Source organism: Tenrec ecaudatus, chromosome 3 (assembly GCF_050624435.1).
Source record: "Tenrec ecaudatus isolate mTenEca1 chromosome 3, mTenEca1.hap1, whole genome shotgun sequence".
Taxonomy (NCBI): Eukaryota; Metazoa; Chordata; class Mammalia; order Afrosoricida; family Tenrecidae; genus Tenrec; species Tenrec ecaudatus.
Window position 1 is genome coordinate 90,054,049 of NC_134532.1, and position 25,480 is coordinate 90,079,528.

Here is a 25,480-nt window from a genome sequence, read left to right on the forward strand (position 1 = left end):
ATCAAGTCAATTCTGACTCACAGCGACCCTACAGAATAGGGTATAAAGAGGGTAGAACAGAGTTTCTGAGACTATTAACTCTTTATGACAGCAGAACGCTCATCTTTCTACCTCTGAGCTCCTGGTGGTTTTGAACTGCTGGCCTTGTGGTTACCAGTTCACAGTGTATTGCTAATAACCTATATAGATCATTTCTTCCCAAGAGGAAAATATCCAAAATAATGTGTTTTAATTCTACAACTCTTGTACAGTGTGAGTATATAGCTTGGTACATAAATTCATTCAATAAATATCTATTAAGAACCTACTAAATGTCAGTAAGAACAAGGTTCTGGGTGGAGTGTTTCGAAAGAAAGTAACTTTCATAGACCTAAGCAGTTTATAAGGTCAAGAGAAGACATTATGGAAATGTGTTTCCTTATAAATAACTACCTTACTGAATTAATCTCTTAATGGAATTACTATAAAAACATTTTCCCTCTTTAAGTATTCATCTTTTAAAACTTTTAACATACTTTATACTTCCAAATATTTCATTAGTAACCATTTTCAACAGATTTTAAATCAAGAACAGAAAAATAAAACCAACAGGGTACCTGACAGAGGATGTTCTTGGCCCGTGATCTCTGGAATCCATTACCCAACCAACATGACACTCTAGAGGGGGATTTGTACTATGCCGTGTTTTTCTTTTTCTGGGACTCTAAAACAAAAGTAGCCAAACATTGCAATTACTTTCAGTAGTGTGGACTTCACAAGTAAGTTAAAACCCTCTGACTGCAAAACAACTCAAACATCTTCACACTGCAGGTGACACATTATGAAATCATATGAAGTCACAAAACTCAAACCGCTTACATACCAATTACAAAACTTAGTAAGTCTCTTTACTAGATTTGTAACACAAAGAGTAAAAGAAATGTCATTTAGGATGATTCTGCATTATACTTTGTCTTAATTTTCTTTAGATTGTATTTAATTACACTACTGAATGGAAGGTATTTACCATGAGAAAACACTAGTATTGTATAATCTTTTTCTTCCCCATTAATTTTTACAATCTAAAACATGATTTTTTAAAAGTGAGAGAAATTAAAAAGCTTCATTCTGTAATTTTAAAACAAAGGATAAGGATGTCAGGCTTTCTGCTCCAGGTGGTTTTCTGTACCTTTGAATCAATGGCTTTGGGTTCTTTCACAACAGGGTAAAATCTTGGTGTTTTGTTAGGATCTTGTAATCTGGGTGTTCGAGGTGTTTTGGGTGTCCTTGCAGGACAAATTCTAGGTGATTCTGGGACTGCTGTGGGATCTGAACAGGCCATTGTTATTGAAGAGACTTCTGAAATATCTAACAGCTTCTGAGCTAATTCTTCAGACAAATCTGCAAAATAAAACGTTACGATTATTTTGGATTCTATCAAAATATATTTTTGAGAACAAGAATTTTTAAATACTCCAAGCTCAATTATTTTTTCATTAGAAACATGTTAACTACATACCCTCACCTACTTTTACTAAATATTGTCACACATGTATACAAACACACATGAGGGGGCATAAAAAAAACTAGTGGAAGAAATGGAATCGGATAATGAATTCTTTTCCATAAACTTTTTGAAGCTCCCTCATGTGAATTTTTTTTTAAAGAAAGATGAGCAGAAGCTCACTGCATAACCTTGCCTAATCCCACCGCCCTCCTGCTTTCCCTCTCAGAAATAACTGACTAGGTTCTTAAATTTGGTATTTCTATTTATTAATATAAACATAATAGGACTTTTGCATGATGTGAGAGCACACTGCATATCATTTTTAAGCTTTTTCAGTCACTATTTTATGTATTACATTGATATTCCATTCTTATAGCTTGGGTTTATTATTTTTACTGCTGAATAGTATATGCTTTTATATTAATTCATTTTCCCACGGACGATCATCTAGGGTTATTTCCAAGTTTGGGTTATAACCAACATGAACACTGCTGGACATTTCTTTTACCACGGGTATGGATATTCCTCTAGGGTTTATATCTGAAGTGAAAAGATGGAGTAAAGGGCTCCATGTGTCTTCTGATTTACTGAACACAGTGATTATCTCAGTTAACGAACTCAATTAGTTCCAAATTCAAATTCGAACAATGAAAAGTTCGAGAACTGAACATAACTTTTCCCCTAAGAAATAATGGAAGAGCAAGCAATTGGTTCAGAGACCCCAAAATTACACTTATAAATTCATTTTTCCAGGACTGCAACACAAAGTTAACAGCCCTAGGTCATAGACATAGCCCCTAAAACATCTAAACACAGTAAATTACATATCAAAACCAAATAGAGTAAATAAAACTAATCTAGTTTTAATTATGTTTTGTTGTTTCAAAACCCATGGGGGTTTAGGGAATGGTGCCCACCTTGGGCTTCACTTTTAAATCCCAACTAACATTCCCACACAGCCAGAGTGAGCCTTTCATAGACTTGTGGCCAGGCACTATCTTTTCCTCTTTGGAACTGAAGGTCCTATTGAGCATTTTTCCCCGATGAAAGTCCAGTTTCATCGTAGGTGCTGGGGGATGAAAGCAGCAGCCTGCACACATTCAGCATTTCAGCCGAAAATTAATCAGAGTCGCCTTTATTTCACACATCCCTTCCTTTCCCATGCCTCACTACATTATGCATGCCTGCTCTTTCTTAATTTTTCTTAATTCATAGACTTGATAAATTGGTCATGAAGATCTTATGGTAAGGTACTAAGTAAGGCATAAGATGAATCAAGTACGTATAGTAACAACAAATAGTCATGAGGCCCCTTTACAACACTGGGAAAGGTTGGGGGGGGGGGCTTGATTCCATTCGTTTCATTCCATTTGTCTGCAAATTTTTTTTTCTTTTTTTACATTTTATTAGGGACTCATACAACTCTTATCACAATCCATACATATACATACATCAATTGTATAAAGCACATCCATACATTCCCTGCCCCAATCATTCTCAAGGTATTTGCTCTCCACTTAAGCCCCTCGCATCAGGTCCTCTTTTTTTTTTTCCCCTCCCTCCCCGCTCCCCCCTCCCTCATGTGCCCTTGGTAATTTATACATCGTTATTTTGTCATATCTTGCCCTATCCGGAGTCTCGTCTGCAAATTTTTTAAACTCCCTCATTTGTAAATGGTTTATCTTCAGAATCACCAACTTCTTTTGAACCATATTATTGAACCTTTTGTTCAATCATTCAGTGGGGTCCTGGGCAGGGCAAATGGTTACACACTTACAAGACTGGCTCAAAGACTGGCATGCGGAAGCCAGGGAGCTTTGCCTTGGAAGTCTGACACTTTTGTTTCTAAAACGCCACACAGCTGGAAGAACCCTAACAAGCAGATCCACACACATAGGGCAGTGGGGGTATTCCATATAAGCCATCGCCAACCCCAAAGCCAAGGAACAACAGAATCATACATTCAAAAAATGCCAAAACTTCACAGAGAAATCAATTTCCCATGAACTTCTGAAAATCCCCTCAAATCACTGAATGCCTACTATATGTTCAACAATACTGACACTAGTTTTCAAAGGGAACTTACCCATCTATTAGTCTCCCCACTTTGCCATTTCTCCTCTCCTCATTGCTGTCAGAATTACTGTGAAAAGCAATTAGACTGTTTCATATTTCTACTTAAAATCCTTCAATGGTCCCCATTTACCTCTAGAAAAGGAGGGTATTTGGTAAAGTGCCCGAGAGGACTGCTAACAACAATAAGGTCAGTGGTTCAAACCTACCAGTTGCTACTTAGGAGAAAGACAAAGCTGTCTGCTTCCATTAAGATTTAGTCGTAGAATCCTTATTTAGCACGCCCACAATTGGCTCAATGGGAATGGGCTTGGAATTTGGTTTGTAGTGGTATATAACTTTTTTGACATGACTCGTGAACGAACATTCCCTCCTTTAAACTGGATATCCTAAAAAGTGGCTATATGCTTTTTCTTGGCTTTTTCATCATCTTTGTATTTTTTCTTCTCTGAATAGCCCTTCCCTCATCTTTTATATACCATATATACTCAAGTATAAGCTGAGTTTTCCAGCACATTTTTAATGCAGTTTTTGTGGTAAAAGTAGGTGGTGCCTCAGCGGATATTCCAGATAGGCTTATACTGAAGTATATACACTCTCTACTTGAACTCACAGCAGGGATGAGGAACATTTGACCCACAGGCTGCCCGTATCACACATTCACTGCCTTTGAGTCGATGCTGACTCACAGTGACCCTACACAGGACAGGGTAGAACTGCCTCTGAGAGTTTCTGAGACAGTTTAACTCTTCACATGAGTTGAATGCTTCCAATGGGCCATACAAGACCCAAGAAATCATCAGTACTTCATGATTCCAATTATATGAAATTTCTAGGAAATACAAAACCATTAGAGACAAAAAGTTGATCAATAAAGATGGCCTCACAGGATGACGGTGGGTATGGGAACAGACTATAAATGGGTATGAGAGAAATTTTTAGAATAAAGATATTATTTTAATACCAAACTGTGCTGGTGAACAATTTGTTTTAATAACTCATCAAATTATACATATAAAGTGTATAATTACTGGTATACAAGTTCTATTTCAATAAAGCTGTAACTAAAAACAAAACAGTAAAACAACAAAAGAAGCTATCTGTTCTGTAGGACACCTCAATTGTGGTGGTCTTCCATACCGTTTCTGCTACAAGCTTATCAGAAAATAATGATGTTTTAAGAGGGATAACCGTATGGCACTGGTCCCAGTCTCAAACTGTTATATTCCCAGGTCTGTTTCAGTTTATGAAATCAAACCCTGGGTATGCAGTAGTCCTCTTATCTGCTAAAGCCACTCGACTAACTAAAGTGTGTGCTAGGTATTCCAGCACCAAAGCAAATCATTAATAGCTTTATAATGGACCATACAGGCCCTGCCCATAGGTCACACTCTTCTCATTATAGACAAAAAATCTCTCTGAAATAGTTTACAATTTTAGAAAAACAAAGGCTTTACAATTGTGATACAAAGTTATTGATATGTATGTATATAACAAAATTTAATATGCTTTTAGTGTTCACTAAATAGGATTTTTTTAATGCCACAGGACTGACAATTTAGTTTTATTATAAATAAAAATGTTATTTTATAAATTTTTAAATATGCAGAGATTAGGAAATGTTTTCTGTAAAGGCTAAGACAACAAGTTTTAGTTTATCCAGTAATAGTGTTTGTTGAAACTACTTAACCTCCTGGATTCAGAAGACAGTCAAAATTTCAGAGCAGCAGCAGCAGCAGAGGAGGCAGACCATGGAAGAGAGTGGTGGATTTCCCAGCCCACAGAGCAAGTAAAGCCAAGTTTTGTTTGTGCAGGAGGCTGGCTTGTGGAGTGTGTTGCCTTCTCTGGGCATAATTTGGAGAGCTGGGCTGCAAACCTATGACCCTGCGTGGAATGCCTTTGGGTTTAGGCTTACAGTAAGTAGAGTGGTGTGCCCCTTTGAGCATTTACTACTAGACCTAAAAGAACTTTGTAACTCATCCTGGTAAACAAATACCCTTAGCATTTCTCACTGACATTACATGCAAATACCATGGACAAGCAGTCTGGGGGTCCTACTAACTCTAGCCCCAAGTCAAAAACAGCTCTGATAACATGGCCCTGCTCGAGACTCACTTTCATGAAATGTCTCTGAAAATAAGGGTGCTACAGCAAAGTGTGGTAAAGAACGCAAAGAGTGTGCCCAGATATCAATCAGAATAGTGTCTGGGGTCTTAAAGGCTTGTACTCAAACAAGCAGCCATCTATGCGAGGAGTCAATTAAGTCCACATGGAAGAAGCACACCAGCTTGTGTGATCCAAACATGACAATTACAAAATTTGAATGTGGCTAAGGGAAAGGTATATCAGAGCTAAAATTATGAACACCCACTTTGTAGACTATAGTGGACAGGGGAGCCAAAAATCGATCTGGAGAGTACCTAATCTAATCAAGTCACTGGCAAATTCCCTCTAGCCACAGGCAAGAATCTCAAACAGTCTTACTATCAGGCAGAGACCATTGTAATATTAATTATGGTAGACAGAACTTGACACTTGTCCCACTGACCTCCCTATAGACCCAACCTGAAGGACCTTGGGCCTCTACTCAAACACTCCCTCAATGCATGAATACTTTCCTTTATTAAATTGGAACTCTATGATGCTCACTCTCCCGACACAACGGCTGGAGCCAAAGTGGGTGAACAAGTAAATGTGGTGAAGAAAGCTGATGGTGCCCGGCTATCAAAAGAGACAGTGACTGGGGTCTTAAAGGCTTGAAGATAAACAAGCGGCCATCTAGCTCAGAAGCAAAAAAGCCCACATGCAAAAAAATAGATATATGTGTGTATATGTATCTATATGTATATATATATATATATATATATATATTTTTTTTTTTTTTGCATGATGCCTTATACCTGGTCCCTTTGGCACCTCGTGATCGCACTGGCCGGTGTGCTTCTTCCATGTATATATCATATTGAATGAAGGGGGAAGTGCAGAGTGGAGACCCAGGGCCCAAGTGTCGGCCAATGGAGATCCCCTCACAGAGGGGTTCAGGAGAGGAGATGGGTCAATTAGGGTGTGACGTAGTACCGATGAAGAACACAGCTTTCCCCCAGATCCTGGATGCTTCCTCCCCCCAACTACCATGATCCGAATTCTACCTTGCAGGGCTGGATAGGGCAGAGGTTGTACACTGGTACATATGAGGGCTGGAGGCACAGGGAATCTAGGGTGGATGATACCTTCAGGACCAAGGGTGTGAGGGGCGATGCTGGGAGAGTGGAGGGCGAGTGGGTTGGAAAGAGGGAACTGATTACGAGGACCCACAAGTGACCTCCTTCATGGGAGAGGGACGGCAGGGAAGGGGGGGAAGGGAGACTCCGGATAGGGCAAGATATGACAAAATAACGATGTATAAATTACCAAGGGCACATGAGGGAGGGGGGAGCGGGGAGGGAGGGAAAAAATAAAAGAGGACCGGATGCAAAGGGCTTAAGTGGAGAGCAAATGCTTTGAGAATGATTGGGGCAGGGAATGTATGGATGTGCTTTATACAATTGATGTATGTATATATATGGATTGTGATAAGAGTTGTATGAGTCCCTAATAAAATGTAAAAAAAAAAAAAGAAAATGATTAGGGCAAAGAATGTATAGATGTGCTTTATACAATTGATGTATGTATATGTAGGGATTGTGATAAGAGTTGTATGAGCCCCTAATAAAATGTTAAAAAAAAAAAAAAGAAAGAAAATTGATGAGAAAATCAGTCATCCTTGCCTGAAACCATCAGGTTCAATTTACAAATCTCCCAACTACATTTACACTTTCACATAGAGCAATTACTTTAAAATGAAGATTAACACTTCAGTGGTGTGGAGACATGAAATTTATAAGAATTTTTGAGAAATATTAACATAAATTTAGAAACCATATCAGATATGTCAAGGACAACCAATTCTGCCTACTTTAAGAAGAGATTGGTTTTAAGCAAGGCCTAATGTTACAATAAATAATCTTGTTAGGTGACTTGTACGATTATCTCCTAAATCACCAAAAGTAATATAGAACTCAGATTTTATACTTTTTTAACAATAATCACGCCTTGGATAAACCTCACTGGCTATGATATTGCCACTGTGCAAAGCTCAAATTTTATACTTTTATAGCTGTTTCAAGAAATTTATATCTATAAATCTCTAAAACCTGCAGAAGTTGAACTTTAAAATCCCTCTATTGCAGGAGCCAAATAAATAAATAAACCAAGCTCATTGCCATTGAGTCAATTCTGACTCATAGTAACCCTGTGGGGCAGATAGACGTGTCCCTATGGGTTTCTAAGACTGTAACTCTTTTCAGGAATAAAAAATCCCCATATTTCTCCCGAGAAGCACCTGGCGGTTTCAAACTGCTGACCTTGCAGGGGCAGTGAATTATTTATGGTGGGTTTTCCAGCCAAAGTCTCTAACTCCCACCAAAAGACCTTTTCCTGCATGGATTCAGCAAGAAGGTAGGGGGGATAGTGATGCGCAGGGAACCTTCTAAATCTAGAAAACAGCTGTGAGATCAAAGGAGCAGCAACAGAACCAGCAGTAGCAAGAGCATGGAACCGAATGGTGGATTTGCTACTTCATAAAACAAATACAGCTGAGTGACTCTGAGCACTTAATTTGGGTAGCCAGCTTGCTGACCCATGCAAGTGAAGCAGAGTGCCATTTGGGCTGAAGCTAGTTGAAGTGAGGTGCCTTTGGGGATTTAATACAGGGAGCTAAGTTTGTTGACCCACAGAGCTTGAGCTGAAAGTCTTCAGGTTGAGGCTTAGTGAGTAGTTGCCTTTTGAGCATCAACAAACAGGCCAGAGAGAACTTTGTAAGAAACACACCTGGTGAACAACTCTTTCCTGAGCAATTTACAGTGGCATTATAACTTGTTTTACTTCCTTAATAAACCCATTAATCATTATTTTGTCTGTGAGCTCAGTGTAGCCATTGCAATGGATATTAAAACCTAGAGATCAAAGAGAGAATACTAATGAACACAAAACAACTTCTTACCAGATCCTTAAACATGTTCCCCACATGAAGAAAAGGAAGAAAACATTAAAAACAGTTCATTTAGAGCTGCGTTAATATTATTCAGACACTTACATAAAAGAAGGTTTACATACCTTGTTGGAACTGTGAAGGTGCTACAGGAACGTCTTGGTTTGGCTCAAAAGGAAGTTCAGGTGTTAGGTTTTCAAATTGCTCTTTACTAATGATATTTAGCTTCTTAAAGGTCTCAACTTCTTGCTGAAGTAAAATGGAGGAATCTAATTACTAAGCTGGCTTAATAGAGCAACCAGCAGACATGAATTTGATACCAAACGAAAAAACAAGATTTTTTAACTGGGGTTAATTGCAATAATTGCCATTTAACAATATAAACATTGTGATATAACAATACCTAAGGAGGGATAAAAACACCTCGCAGCTTTCCAATCAGTTCTAACTCATAAGGGCTCTAAAGGACCAAGTAAAACTGCCCCAAAGGGTTTCCAAGGCTGAACTCTATGGAAGCAGACTGCCACATCTTTCTCCCACTCAGGAGGCATTGAAAATAATAACCACTGCCATCAAGTCCAATGCTGACTCACAGAGAACCCCCTGTGGGTTTCCGAGACTGTAACTGCTTATGGGACTAGAAAGTCTAGTCTTTCTCCCAGAAGCTGCTGGTGGTTTTGAACTGCTGTGGATAGCAGCCCAACACATAACCATTACATTGCTGGGGCTCCTAAAAGAGGACGAGAATCCTAAAATATTATATTTTATAATTCAAACACATAAGAACATACATACTAATTGATGAGTATTTACACACAAGATTGTTAGAGGAGTCTAATGCATATTCTCTTCCATAATTTATACACATATTAGAGCTTAATTATGTTCTCCGGTAACTTGGTTTGTGGAAGGCTTTTGTTTAGAATGGGAGCTTAATTCCAATTTTCAGTTAAGCCTCCATTTGAGTTCTGCCCATTAACAAGCTCTCAGGAAGTTGATTGCAAATTGGTCTTGAATCATATCCCAATTAAGTAAGTAGCCTTAGAAGCAGGCCTATAAACTTTTCTAATCTGCAACTGTGCATCCCAATCATTGTTCTTTTTGTACTTCGATTTGCAGCCAATGGTGATTTCCTATTTTCTATCATCTGTAATTAGCCACATTGCCTGAAACTTAAAAAAAACTCTACTGCCACTCAGACAATTCTGAATCAAAGTGAACTTATAGAACAGAGTAAACTGGCCCTGTGGGTTTTCAAGGCTAAGTCTTTATGAGAGTTGAAAGTATTATCTTTCTACTGCTGAGCGGCTGATGAGAGATTTCAAACTGCTGACTTTGTGTTTAGCAGTCTGCTGTGCCACCAGGGCTCCTAAACCTTGGGACACCATTATGGTCTCGCATTAAGGTCTCATCTGGATTTGTCTTCATCTTGCTTCAAAGGCTTACTGTAATTCAGTAAGTGTCACTGTTTCTGAAGGAGAAATGTGAGGGTTGCTATGAGACACAATCAACTTGATGGCAATCAATGTTTATGTATATAATTTTGAATTTGAGCCCCCTCCTCCCCACCCTTAGAACACAAGTTACATAGTAAAAAATGTGTAGATAAAAACTAGTAATATTAGGCCGTGTATGCCATGGTTCACTATTTGGTATAAGAATTCAGATCTTTAAGGAGGAATCACTGAAGGCATGGGACAGAAGCAGTTCTTGAGGAATTTAGAGAAAAGGAAAAGCATTTTTTATTTTGGTGATGTGAACAAAGATAAGAAACTTGAAATAAGCCATGTGTTTACCTCAAAGTAATTAAGTGAAGGCAAGATTTTGTGTATAACCAGTGGCAAAGAGCTAATCTGGGGAAAACTATAAAATGGCCTTCAATATTAAGCCAAGAATTTTATTTTGTTTTCTGAGAATGGGATTCAACTGATAAAAGATACAGGTCAATATAGATGATCAAGAGACTAGCAGCAAGGAGGTTCAGTACATCTGCACTGTCCACTCAATTTAAGAATTAATCCATTCCTGCCCCGAAGGCCCTTTCTAATGATCTAAATAGACATTTAGATAATCTCTGTCCTAATCTATGAACACATAGAGCATTACAGCTGTGGAGATTACTCACTACTAGAAAGTTAACGGCTATGGTGTATGAAGTTTCATCTACAGCTGGACAAGACTATGTTCAGGACATTTAGCTTACATTCTATTACTACTTTTAAAATTCCCCCCTGTTAAACTGTCATATGAACACAACGTGGCGTTTATGAGTCCACGGCCCTTGGAAAGCTCACCCAAAGAATGTGGAAGCAGGTAAAAAAAAAGAGAGAAATAGTGTAAGTATTTGTCAGTGGGAACCAAATTATTATAAAATACCTGTACCTTGCTCTCATATCTCCCTAACTCTAAGAAACTATGAATCTAATCAGAGTTCCTCTGGATTTACCTATCCTGGATTTGACACACCCTCCACACACACCCTTCCTCAACAGCAGTAACAAACGGAATCACAGAAAAACCTCCATCCAAAAGAAAACACGTAATAAAAACTAGAACAAATGAAAAGTGGGTCAAGAGGAAAACCTGGATGCTGTTAAAATTTGACCTAACTATATATGTGCATTAATTCACATTCTGATGTACTCTGAATCCAAGGCTATTCACATTCCTGGCCAGAGGAAGTCAATGGTGGCTTATTGCCCAGAGGGACTCTGCAAATCCATTTGGGACTTTCACTGTCAAAGGAGGTGCTTAGAACCTAAGCTCTCATATAAATCTCGCCTCTGGTCTTAGATTTTATATACAATTCCTGGATCATACAGACTGGTGTGCTTCTTCCTTGGGCTAAGTGGACACGCTTCACTTGAGAAGGCTGCTTGTTTTAAGACAAGCTTTTCAGACAAGAGGTGCTGTTATGAGAGCTGGTCAACGTTTGATTTCTTCATACTTTGCTATAATACTATTGTCTTTGGTGATCCCTTCATGAGGTTAAGTAATGAGCAGGGCTGCTTCATAAGAACTTAGATTAGGATAGAAATCCATTCAAATATCTGAGGTTATATATATTCTATTCCATTTTAGTAGCATTATCAGCTTTTTTAGATCAAAATACATTTATTACATGTTACCACATATCAGAAATGAATGCTTATACCCTCAAGACAACACTAATAGTATACTTCTTTCCTAATTATTGAAATTTATTCATTGAAATATACCCATAACAATCTCACAAACCAAAAGTATGTATTTTATGAGCAATCAAACCAGAACATACCTGAGCAGTTTCCACTCAGGTACAGAATATGATTAGCACTCCCAGATCACCTACCTTCTCATGCCCTTCACTCCCATTACTGCCTCACCTCTTTCCCCCAAATGACTAACCGCCATACTGGCTTCAACATCACATATCATTTTTTAAACAATTTTTACCTTTATAAAAATGGAATCATAATATATGGATGGTGGCTTCTTTTCTGCAAAACTAAATTTGTAAAATACATTTAGTTGTAACTAGTTTGACTCTATAGTGATCAACAAACTACAACCCCCTAAAACAAAAGCCTAAGCCTATTTTGTATAGTTTACTGAAACACAGCTACATTCACTTATTTATACACTGCCTGTGGCTGTCAATGTATGACACACAAAATATAAAATGTGTACTACTAAATCCTTTACTGGAGACAAAGATTTACAGCATTGGCAACAAATTAAGTCCGAATAAATTTGATAGCAGTCAGTGAGTTAGGTTTTTTAAGTTCATTACAAAGGAGATATGTTGGTACAGTAGCTAAGAGTTCAGCTGCTAACTGAAAGAGTTTGTGGTTCAAACTCAAAAGCTGCTCTTCAAGAAAAAGGTGTAACAGTATAAAGATTATAGCCACAAGACAGCAGGACAGTTTTACTCAATCTTGTGGGGCCAGAACCTACTCAACAGCCATGGGGATAGCCCTTTACAAAACAAGGTTTGCCCACCTCTGCTTTGTAATAACCATTTGTATGAGTTATCTTAAAACTTAAATTCTGAGCACTTGGTTTGTAGAAGGAACGATAAATCCATTTAGCTTTGAGTGAGTTCTTTTAGACTTTCCTAAAAAGACTTTGCCCTCAGGGAGACTACTGTGCTGAAAGCAGACCGGTGCAACTCTCCTGACTAGGCCACAAATGAAGAGGCAGTCTTTCTCAGGGACTTGCTTGGCTATGCCAATGTGAAGAATTGGGGTGCCAGGATCACATGGCTCTTGAGTTCTACCCGGACCTTAAATTGTACCCATCTTAGGCTTGTTGTCTCTGCTCCCAATATAGCCTGGCCTCCACTGCTTTAGTTGGAGTCTTTACCAATTCTTTAAAAGCACTATGTTTTTTTTCTCTGGATGCTGTTCTTTTGGGCAGGTTTATCTGTTATGGTACTTCTATTTCTTTCTTTAAATTATCTCCTTTATAGCTCCTACAGCTTCTTGGATTTGTCACTTGTAGTTTTTCATCTGTTTTGGTAAATTCTCAGCCATAATCTCTTCAAATATTAATAGTCTTACTTTCTCCTCTTTATGTAAATCTAATAACACATTAGACCTGTTGACTGTATTTCCTATGCTTCTTACAATATTATATTTTATGTATTTTTCCATTTTTCGGTAGTGTCATGATACACTCTCAAATTTTCTTTAGCACAATCTTTCCGGTTTCGTAATTATTCAGTTAGGCAAACTGCTATTCAGCCCATCCACCGTTTCTGATTCTTGACTCAAAGTCTCCATTTTATGTCCTCTTACTTTAACATATAATTATTTCAATGTATGTTTGATAATTTTATTATCAGACTCTATAGGTCCATTTCTACTTTGTTTTCTCTCCTCCATCAGCTCACCCCAACCCCCACTCCGATCATAGAATCTCATTATTTTATGCCTCATTAATAACTCAACATCCCCCCCACCCACAGGGGAGAGCGCGAGCTCAACATTTTTATTAAAAAATGTGGGACATCGGATGATATTTTCCACCAGAAAACATTTGTCTGTGCATCAGGCGTGTTCGCTCGATCAGGAATTACAGGACTAAAAGCTTGGCAAGCATGCCGACTAAGAGCAGGTCTTGTTCAGGTGGCATTAGTTCTAGGATGGAGATCTTCAGAGTTTGGCATGAACGCCTGGAAGTTTCACTGAAGTTCCCCATTTGGGGCCTGAATTCCAATTTTCACCACCTCCAAACCTGTAACTTTTATTAAACAATGCTTCTCAGCTACTTTTGTCTGTAACTCATATATGTCTCTAGGAGAAGCCCAAATGCCTAATTTATTTCTCAGTGTTTCCATGCTCTTCAAGATATTGACCATAAAATTCTTTATGGTCTACCAGCAATAACGTGTTTTAACACAGATGTTTTCTTCCCTGTTTTTCTAGTTGTTCACAGCAGGTTCTACCACTACTGGCTGCACAAACACAATGTGCTTTTTTGTGGTTCTGTTTAACTTATGCCTTGAATTGGTCTAGAAAGAAGAGATTTAGTATCCTAAACAAAACTCACTGCCTTCAAACTGATGCTGACTCACAGCGACCCTATAGGAAAGGATAGAACTGCCTGTGAGTTTCCAAAACTTCGTCTGCCAAGTGCAAACATGTGTTACAAAGCTCCTTTATTGGCTGCTGATAAATGGCCCTAAGGTCCACTCTGTCACTGTCTCACCTCACAGGCACTAGGCTCTAGCTTCATCGGTCCCCAAACCTAGCTTCCCCTATTAAGTACTTGGAGGCACCCTCTCCACAAGTGAATCCAAAGGCACGCAAGTTGTACCTGCTCTGTGAGCTGGAAAGTCCACTGCTCTGCTCTGTCTCATGATCTTGGTTCTACTGCTACCACCTCTCTCCACCACTTCACCACACTGTCCCTTCTCCAGTATGAGAGCTCTTCAAAAGGTTCATGCTAGGGATCTCTGGGTCCAAGTAATATGCTCCATTCCCAGCTCTTCTCTCTTGCTGGTCATGAGATGACCTGTTACTGTTCTGAGAAGACCAATTTTACCCTCATTGGGATGGCAAAACCTACTAATCCCCTCACCTATTTATCTGGTGGGAATTAGGAGGACTATATAGCCAGCAGTCATATCAAATAAATTCACTATGCCATAAAAAATACCAGAGATAAAATCCCAAATCAAAACCACTAAAACTGATGCTATAGGACAGAGTAGGATTTCCATAGGATTTTAAAACTGAAATCTTCACAGAAGTAGGCTGCCACATATTCTCTCTTGGCAAAGCCCATCATCTCAAACCAGCAACCACTCAGCAGTCAAGCACATTAACCACTGCACCCAGGGCTCCTCAACAAGAGACAAAGAAGGACATCACATACTGGTCATATTTCCATGCAGCAAAACTAAGTAATTATAAACATGGATGTACCTAACATCAAAGTCCCAAAATAAATGAAGCACAGAGGGATAGGACTTCAATACTTTTATTTTCAATAGAAAAACCAGAGGTCAAAAAAAAAAGAAATGAAAAATCTAAACACTAGAAACTAATACTTAAGGCATATACAGACCATCACACATAGCAGCACAATAATACACACTACACAATACATATGGAACATTCTTTAAGATAAATCATGTTAGACCACAGGCCAATTCTTTATATATGAAAGGCTAAAATCATAAAAAGTCTCTTTTTCTGAGCATAAACAAAAACTAGAAATAAAAAAATTGTAAATCAAATTTATGTTATGTAGAAATGAAACATACGCTTAACAAACCAGTGGATGAAATAACAAATCAGGAAATCAAATGAAAATACCAAAACCTAAGGGATGCACAGCAAAGGGAGCAATCAGAGAAACATTTGAAGCAGTAAATGTTTCCATTAGAAAATAATGATCTCGAATCAGTAATCAAAAAAAAAATGAAGAAAGTAGAAAAAGAAGAGAAACCAAAGTCCAAAGCTACCAGGAGGAATAAAAGAATCAAAATCAGTCAGTGCAGAAAGAGCAAATAGGAACATAATAATCAACGAAACCAGAGCTAGTTGTTTGACACTAGTAATGCAATTGGCAAATCTAGACGGACAAAGGGAAACAGAAGTGATAGTGGGAGTATTACAAATAATCTTATGTAATACTTTGAACAATTATAAAACAAATAACTTTGATGAAGTAGAAAAATTCCTAGAAACACATAAGCTACTTGACTCAACAAGAAGTAGTAGAACAGCTGAAGAGAACCATGAAAAGAGATTGAATCCGCAGTAAAATTCCACCTGGTGAAAAAGGTGCAGAACTAGAATGCTTCACTGAAGAATTTTAATAGCTGTATGAAAGAATGACAAATCTTGCTTAAATGTCACTGAAACCTAGAAGAGGGACAATATACTTATTTACTCTATGAGACAAGTATTCCACTGACAGAGAAGGCCACACAAGGCCAAATGTAACCACAAAAAAATAAAATTAAGAGACCACTATCTCTCCACCACCACCACCCCACCACCACCACCACCACCACCCCACACCACCACCACCACCACCACCACCACCAACCAAAAAAAAAGAGACCACTATCTCTTAGATAGAAAAATTGTCAAATACTTGAAAACTCAATCTACCACTACATTTATTGGTTACACAACATGACCAAGTTGAATTGACTCCAGGTATACAAGAGTACAACATTGAAAGAATCGATGTAATATACGACCTTAATACAACAAAGTTGGGGGGAAAGGTCATCTCAATTTACACAGAAATAACATGACAAAATTGGTACTATTTGAAATTAAAAAACACTCAACTATCAAGGAATAAAAGAAATCTCAATCCGTTAAAATTTATTTATATAAATCTGTTATTCATACTCAGTGGAAAAAAAGGAGCACCTCTCCCTTAATTTAAACAATGTCACTAAATGACACCTGTAAAAACTGTTGAATTGGTGTGTGCCCTGCTCTATATATTCAACATAATTCTTTCCTTAGAAATCAACTTTTACATGTGTAAAAATCCAAAAGATCCACGGAAAAATTGAACTAAAAGTATGGAATTTTTCCATTAATTTTCTGAAGCTCCCTCATATATGAACTGGAACAACCAGAACAGATTTAAAGAGAATGCACACCGTGGAAAATATAGCTGTAATATATCACAACAAAACACTGGCATGCAATTGGTGGGATTGTAGTTATACGTTGGGCTGCTTAATTGCAAGGTCAGCAATTTGAAATCACCAGCTGATCCTCAGGCAGAACACGGGGCTTTCTACTCCTGTAAAGAGTTAATAGCCTCAGAAACTCAGGGGCAGTTATACCCTTTCCTATTGAATCACTGACTTGAGTTCACACTAACTGGATTAGTGTTTAGTTTTATGTTTTAGCAGTATTTAGTTTTTTATGTTTAATCCACATTAGTGTGGTTCTGATAAGAAAGTACAAAAGTTGGTATTTGTATATAAAGGGTATGTATGCATATATAAAATCATAGTTTATTTTATAATTAGTGTAAATCATCTAAAGTATTTAATAATTATATATACACACTATAGCATAGGTATACACAGACATATATACATAATCGTTTATTCATCTTTGTATAAAGGGGTATGTATCAGTGTGTGTGTATAGACAAATTATATATAATACAGAAATATATAATTTGTCTTCGGTGCTATCAATTCACTTCTGACCCATAGCAACCCTATGCACAACAGAACACTGGATAGTCATGTGCCATCCTCACAACTGTTCCTCTGTGAGCCCATTATTGCAGCCACTATTATCAATCCATCTCCTTGAGGGCCTTTTTACCACTGCCCCTCTTCCAGCCATGGTGTCCTTCTCCAGGGATTGGTCTGTCGTCCAAAGTATATAGGGCTAAGTCTCGCCATCCTTGTCTCTAGGGAGAACACTGGCTTTACTTCTTCTGAGATAGTTCACAATACTTTCAATATTCTTCTCCAGCACACTTCAAATGCTTCCAGTTTTCTTTGGTCTCCCTCATTCAATGTCCAACTTTCACATGCCTATGAAGCAATTTAAATACCATGGCTTGGGTCGTGCGCACCTTAGTCCTCAAAGTAACATCCTTTGCTTTTCAATACTCTAAACAGGGTCTCGTGCAGCAGATTTACCCAATGCAACAAAACTTTTTATCTCAACTGCTGCTTCCATGAGCATTGATTATGGATCCAATTAAGAAAAAATAGTGGGCAGTTTCAACCTTTACTTCATTTATTATGATTATTTCATGGTCCAATTCTGAAGAGTTGGGTCTTCTTGATGCTACGTTGTAAACCATACGGAAGGCTGCAATCCTTGATTATCATCAAGTGCCTCAAGCTCTCCTTACTTTCATCAAGCAAGGTTGTGGCATCTGTGTGTAGCAGGTTATTTATTTCTTCCTGTGATCCCGATACCATATGCTTCTTCACATAATCCAGTTTCTCTAACGACTGCTCAGCATATAGACAAAAAAGTATGGATACAACCCTGATACACACCTTTCCTGATTTTAAACCGTGCAGTATTCCCATGTTCTGTTCACACAAATGCCTTTTGGTCCATGACCAAGTTAAGTTCCATATGAACACAACAAAGGGTTCTGGAATTCTCAAGGTTAACCATAGTTTGTTAGGATCCACACAGTCGAATGCTTTGGCATAGTCAATTAAACAGAAGTAAACATCTTTCTGATATTCTCTTCTAGGAGCCAAGGTCCACCTGACATCAATCAGCAATGACATCCCTTATTTCACATCCTCTTCTGAATCTGGACTGAACTTCTGACAGTTCTGTCAGTGTGATGCTGCAAACATTGTTGGATGATCTTCAGCATTTTACGTGCATGTGATACTAATTAATATAGTACTACAATTTAAGCATTCTAGTTGATCACCTTTTTCTGGAATGAGTACAAATGAGTACTTAGCCAAGTAACTGTCTTCTAACTTTCCTGGCACAGATGAGTGAGTGTTTCCAGTGCTTTGTCAGCCAGCTGAAGCATTTCGACTGGTATGCCATCAGTTACTGGAGTTGTAACTTTCTTCAGCACTACTGGTTCTTACCCATATTGCTACCCCTGGAATACTGTAATGTCCACTGGTTCTTTTTGGTTCAGTGACTCTGCATTCTTTCCACCTTCTTCTGATGCTTCCTGAATCATACAGTATTTGGTCAGGAGAATCTTTAAATATTGCTACTAGAGGATTGATTTTGAGTTCATTCATTTTAAGATAGGCCAAATGAGTTCTTCACCCTTGGGTTTTCAAATTCAATGTCTTTGAGCATTTCATTATAAATATGACTTTGTCTTCTTGGGTGCCATTTGAAATTTTCTGTTCAACTCTTTGATTTCATCATTTCCTCCATTTGTTTTCGTTACTCGACAGTTAATATGACAAGTTTCAAAGTATCTTCTGATACCACTATGATCTTTTGTCTTTTTAATGGCCTTTTGCTTTCTTCATGAATGGTGCTCCTGATGTCCTCCCAAGCTCATCAGGTCCTCGTATCCAATCTCTTCTTGAACTGTTCTCAAAATTCAGGTGGGAGAGACTCAAGGTTGAATCTTGGCTAATATGAAGTAGTTAAGTTTCTTCAACTTTATGTTGAACTTACATATGAGCAATTAACTGCATGTTCTATTCCACAGTTCGCCCCTTCACTGGTTTTAGCTGCTACATTTCAGCTTCTCCATAGTCTCTTCCCACAGATATATTCTATTTGATTTATATTACATCTGAAGAAGTCCATGTGTATAGTTGTCTTTCATGTTGTTGAAAAGGGTATTTGAAAAAAAAAAAAAGAAGAAAAGGGTATTTGCCTGCAATCCAATTGAAATTTTTTTTTTCTTTTTGGGGAACCTTGGAAAAGAAAATCGAAGATGGCATTTATATTGATGCACCGATTTGGAAGGGATGGTAATGCGTGTACAACAAACAGCATCAGGGCAAGTTAGAAAAAAAAGTAAGATCTCTGAAATGACTACAGTGACATGGAGCCTGAACAAATTAAGGGACCAGCGGTCTCTGGAAGGGTGTGTTACTTCATGTTCTTCACAAACTCCTCCCCCTTCTTGAAGGATGCTTTCAGCTCCGGGATGGCTTCGGCGATCATCCTCTTCCTCGAACAAGGACACCTTGCCAATACTTAGGTTCTTCTGAAGCTCATTTTCCCCAGCAGTAATGGCATGTCAAAGTAGGTGCAGTCTGTCTCCTGGGATTTCACAACGGAGCACTCTACTCCCTCCTTGTTGTTTAATGTGTCCACGAGGGTGCATACTTAGGCCATGAACCAAGGTGGCAGAACCTGCCTGTTTTCACCTAGACCACCTCTGTGCTGGCCTCCTGGAAGCACCCCTGAGAGCCATCAGCTGGTCCTGGGAGAAGTCCACCTTGGCATACACTCGGAGATGAGGGGGATGATGGTCTTCCCCTGCGTGGCCTCCAATGACAGGGATGTTGACTCGAGCTGGGTCCAAACCCTTCAGTTGGCCCTGACAACGTCCAGAGTGATCATGTCAAAGATTTCCTTGGGGTTGAACACGCTGTGTTTCTTAAACACTTCTGCTGATGGGTATGGTGGAGTTGACCGGATTGGCAAGAATGCAGATCATGGCTTCAGGTCAATGCTGGGCACAGGGGACCACCAGGGTGGCCACGATCGTGGAGTTGGTGTTGAACAGGTCATCTCAAGTCATGCCTGGTTTTCTTGGGACTACTGCTGGGATGAATATATCGCAACCTTTCAACCAGTGGGGCAGCTGCCGGTGGTCCGAGATAACTTTTCACATGGGCTCTGGTCTCAATGTGGCTCAGGTAAGCAGCTACTCCAGGAGTATGAGCGATATCATAGAGGGTCAGGCGGCTCACCAAGGGGCTGTTCCTCATCAGTGAGAGGGGCTGCCCGATTCTTCCAGAAGAGCCCAGCACGGCTACTTTAGCGTGGTTCTGAGTCGAGGTGATGAAGCTGCAGTGAAGAGTAGTGGCAGCTACCCAGGTAAGAAGAGAGAGCATGGCTGGGCAGGCGGAGCACAGGACAGCGAGCAAGTGACTCATCAAATGACCTCTGCATGGAGAAAAGTCCTCTGGAGTCGTGGTCTCTGGAGATGGGCCTGGAGAGCAACCACACTGCCAGCTGCACAGCAACCCCAGCAAAGTGGGCATGCAGGCCGCCGAATGGGGCTAGGTCCTAACGCGAGTTAGGTTCTGAGCGGCCAGTGGGGAGAATCGTCGCTTCCTGAAAGGAGAAAGCAGACAGGCTTTAATTTTGGTTTGAGTCACTCTAGGGGAGCCCTTTTCCAGGCAGAGCTCCACATAGGTTTTTAACAGGGAGACTGGACCATGGTCACTCTGAAGCCAGTCAAGCAGAGTAGGATTCTGGGCTCTGGAATGTAAAGTGGGTGTTCTTGCAAGACCTGTTTTTTGGTTTATTTGGGTTTTAGTTTAATGCTTTATTTTTAGTGTTTTAATGAAACAGGCCATGTGAGGACCCTCTCGACCAGTGCTCCTCTCCTTAGCAGGAGGCAGTGTCTACATCCTCCACCCTAGAGCAGCTGGCTGCTTCCTTCCCGAGTCCACCCACATGTGCTTGCAGACGTTTCCTCTGGGGTTAGGGTCGAACGGGAAGGAATTGCATCTTGAGTGCACATAAGACCAATTTAGGCTATATATTTTGATAGAATTCTTCTATTTCTTCATCACAACTTTTATAGTTGGTGCATAAATTTCCATAAGTTGTATTGATTGAATTTCCATGAAGGTGGATAGACATAATCCCATCACAGATAGCATTGTACTTTAAAGTTCCTCTTGTGTCATTAGTAAATCATTTGATTTTTTAATCCAAAATGGTCAATACCACCAGCCCATTTCAATTCAATAATGCTTAGGATATTGATATGAGTACATTTCATTTTTGACAATTTTTCCTGGATTCATACTTTGCACATTCCAATTTCCAATCAGATTTTTACAACTGTTTCTTTTTACCAGTTTCTGCAGCATTTTTCCCAAGCAGGAAATAAAACATACTACCCGCATGCTGTTCTCTTAAATTGGCCATCACAAAAAAACGAGGCTGGAGTGAAACTGCTTTTATGGGGAAAAAAATTCACTTTGACCAGAGAGAAACTTCCAGACGACACTGGGTGCACAAATTCAGAGCCAGTTGCTTGATGTTGCCTAGCGGGGGAAAATGAGTACTACAAAAGCTCTGCCCAGTGGAGGGAGGGTTTTTGAGTTTCTTGGAGGGAGCCCCCTCCTATAGTTATAGTTTCACTTATGAGACATCTACAACAGTCAAATTTAGAGAGACAGTGAGTAGAATAAAAGCTACCAAGGACGAAGGGGCCAAGTGATGAGAATTATTTTTTTTTGGATAGTTTCTATTTGGGTAATGAAAATGTACTAGAAATAGAGAGTGGCAATGGTTACAAAAGGGCCATGTTTAAGTGCTTGCCTGCTAACCAAAAGGTCAGGAGTTCAAGCCCACTAGTTGTTCTGTGAGAGAAAGATGAAGCCGTTGGCTTCGGTCAAGATTATAACCTTGGAAACCCTGGTTTTTGTACTCTGTCCTATAGGAAACTGCATTCTTACAGTGTTAGCAGTAGATTAAATATTATGCATTTTATCACATTTTTTAAATGGGAGTGATGGGGAAAGGCAAGCATTCCTTCTTATTTAAAGTAAAAAATACTAAACAGATGGAACACTCTCAGAGATTATTTTTAGTCCATTTTTGTAGCAATTGTGTCAATATAAGTTCTTAAGGGTCTTTCCCTTTTTTGATCCTCTCTTACTTTACCAATCATGATGTTCTCTTCTCTAAAGACTGGTCCCTTATTATAAATGGTTTCAAGTGTCACCATCCTTGTGTCTACGGAACGTTCTGGCTGCACTTCTTCCAAGACAGAGATTTGCTTGTTCTTCTGGCAGTCCACATGCAATTATTCTTATTTCCAACTCCCTATCTCAAAGGAATCAATTCATCTTTAGTTTTTCTTATCAACTGTCTAGTGTCCATTCAGCTATCTTTAAATAACCTTGTTTTATTGTAAAATGTCTTACATATAGAAATATGTAAAACATATGCACATCTCCAAAGACTATCATTATATTAAGATAATTTCCCAATAGTTCCTCTGTTACTAAGTTTTTAACTTTATTATATAAATAAATAAATATTGGATAACATCCACATAACTTCTTTTTAGTTTAGTTTTTTGAATTTTTTTAGCACATGGAAGAGTAGAATGATATGAAGTCTTATTTATCACCAATCTTCAATTAATTCATCTATATTAGCATTTAAAATTAAAATTATTCACACACCTGCATTTGTTAGGTTTTCTACATGTAACATTATTTTATTTAACTGATAAATACTGCCTAAATGACTACAATTTATCTGTTATGCTCTTAAGGACATGATGTTGATGTTGTTTAGTGCCATTAATTCTCATGGTAGATAACTCTATAGTGATAAGAGTAACAACTGCCTCATAGCAGTTCTTAGACTATTCTTTACTGGGGCCAATCACCACATCGCTTCTGCCCTAGTGGGTTCAATCTGCCGACTTTCAGTTTACCAAAGGACATTTAACTCTCCACCAACAAGGCTCCTTATGGACAATGAGATGGGGACTATAAAATGATGACTGCTCTGTAGGACAAAGATGAGATTTCCATCGCGTAATGAGTTAACCATCCGTCTATGAAGGCAACCAGAATAATAATTACCTGGGCACATGGAAGGGGAGGCTAGAGGAAGTGGAAATCAACACCAGTGAATACAAGATAGAAGAAAATGTTCCAAAGTCAGTTGTGGTGATGACTGCACAACCCTTCTTAATATGAACAAATTATTAAATTGCATGTTAATTATAACTCAATAAAACTATTTTTTAAAAGTTACCAGTCTCAGAAACCCAAGTAGGCAATTCTACTCTGTCCTACAAGGTTGTTACGAGTCAGAAACAACTCATTAATATTGAGTTCTGTATTAAGAATTTCACATCTATCTATCTCCTAGTCCAAATATTCGTAAATTGTTCTCATATTCATACATATGTAAAGGTACTACATACCCAGACCCAGGAATGGGGCCGATGCTCTGTGTGTGTGTGTGTGTGTGTGTGTGTGTGTGTACATACGTAAAAATGGAACTGATACTTCTGAGGACATATAAATGGGCACATTTAATAATTATTTTCAAAGGGGATTGTAATAATTTAACCCACTACTAACAGTGATAAGAGAGTTACCACTGCACTACTGCTTTTGCTGTCTAGTTAAATTGCATTCATGGTGACAAGTGTGCAGAGGAGAACTCCACTCCATAGGGTTTTTAAGACTGTGACATCTTGGAGGCAGATAGCTAAGCTTTAAATCCGAAGCACCACCTGATATGTCTGAGCTGCCAAACTGAAACTTTTCAGTTAGTGGTCCAGTGCTTAACCATTTGCACCATTCAGGGATTACTACTGCTAGATTAGCAGGGCTTAATATTACCAAAATTTTATGATGTAAAAAAAATCTTACGATGTATGATCTTCTACTTCTGGATATATTAGCTGACACCAGCCTAGGCTTCCCAATGAAAATAATCATAAAAATTGGGAAAAATAAGTATGAAGCAACTATTATTTCTGGCACTGGACTAAAGGCAATGCAAGACTGTGATTTGTAAAAGAAAAGAAACTCACCAGGTAAGCTCCATAATCACCTCAGTTCTCTTCCTGGGTACAAGTTCCCAACCATGGCACAGCAAGCTCCAGCCAAAGTAAAGCACAACTGTCCCAATAAGATGAGAAGGTAGTGCTTAGAGTTGAGGGCAGCTGAAGCAGTGGAATCTGTGAAGCAGAACACTAGAGAAATGGGGGCTAGGCAGTGATGGAGGGAGCAACAGTGTGTTAGGCCCAGACCCACAGGAGTCCTTGGCTGAAAGCAGAGTTGGACAAGACATCTAAAACATACCCAAAAGCAGGTGCAATAAGATGAGCCGAACAAATACAGCTTGCCCCACTATTCAAAAGTAGAGCATTTCTGTGAAACCTTTCATAAGTCAAGATGTTGTGAAACAGTGAAGCCATTACCATTCATTTGTATGAGAATAATTTTGGAGCATTTGCAGACTCAAAATCTTACCTATCAATTCATAGCAAATAACACATAAAACCTAAAAATAACTTACTATATAGTGTTCGTGAAGTTGTTCAAAGCTATGGCAGTTTGATGCTGAGATATGAAGTGCAGTTCCTGGGAAAGAAGGTTGGTGATACCACTCTTGAGGCTCAGAGTGCAAGCTGCCTCTCTAACTGTTCGCTGAGAAACCAAGGCCAAATACTAGTTTGACTTTTCATCTTTTTTTGTAATAGCAAAAATTCTCTTAATATTTCTTTCATTTTGTGTCTTTTGTAAAAGCAAAGTAGAATAAAGCAAATTTTCAAAAAGTTTAACTTTAACAGGGGTTAAACAGAGTCGGGGATTTTATTGTACAGCCTTATTATTACTAGAAACCTCTAGCCAGCCACACACTAACACCCGAGACATCATTAAAGTCACACTGGAGGCATAAGGCCATGCTATAAAACAAGGTCTACATCCCTGAATAAGTGTTTCTCTAGATTCCACTCTCCCTAGCAAAGCTGACAAATCCAGATGAGAAAGAGTGGTGTTAAGTTTTCTTGAAAGCGACATTTCAATATCTGCTTTAATGTTGAGTAAAATCAACCCTATAAAGTAGGCCGATCAAAAGGGGGAAAAAGTTATCCATAGATGACATAATCTATAACCTCTACAGTTTAAAACCTTCAATTTTCGTAAAGAAATGTGCAGCCCATAGTCAAGAAAATTTTTGTTAATCAGTCAATAGAAACTGTCCCAAAGTTTTAGCAGCTAT

General features: G+C 38.7%; 1 protein-coding gene, 1 non-coding gene and 1 pseudogene across 7 annotated transcripts in view; all 3 read right to left on the reverse strand.

Moving 5' to 3' along the window:
- Positions 1–25,480, reverse strand: part of LARP1B (La ribonucleoprotein 1B) — a 95,248-nt gene that overhangs the window by 12,005 nt on the left and 57,763 nt on the right. For 3 of the 6 annotated variants that reach the window (XM_075543814.1, XM_075543811.1, XM_075543813.1), the window contains exons 12-14: positions 8,714–8,837; positions 1,169–1,380; positions 597–703 (exon numbers count right to left, since the gene is read on the reverse strand). In XM_075543814.1, coding sequence (XP_075399929.1) covers positions 597–703; positions 1,169–1,380; positions 8,714–8,837 — 443 coding nt within the window. Of the gene's footprint in view, positions 1–596; positions 704–1,168; positions 1,381–8,713; positions 8,838–19,614; positions 20,819–24,284; positions 24,432–25,480 lie in introns of those variants that run through there. The other 3 variants (XM_075543815.1, XM_075543816.1, XM_075543817.1) reach the window with 3 other exon arrangements.
- LOC142443953 (U4 spliceosomal RNA) lies at positions 7,561–7,695 on the reverse strand. The gene has a single exon (XR_012783653.1). It is a non-coding gene; the product is annotated as a U4 spliceosomal RNA (small nuclear RNA).
- Positions 19,622–20,745, reverse strand: LOC142442650 (malate dehydrogenase, mitochondrial pseudogene; annotated as a pseudogene).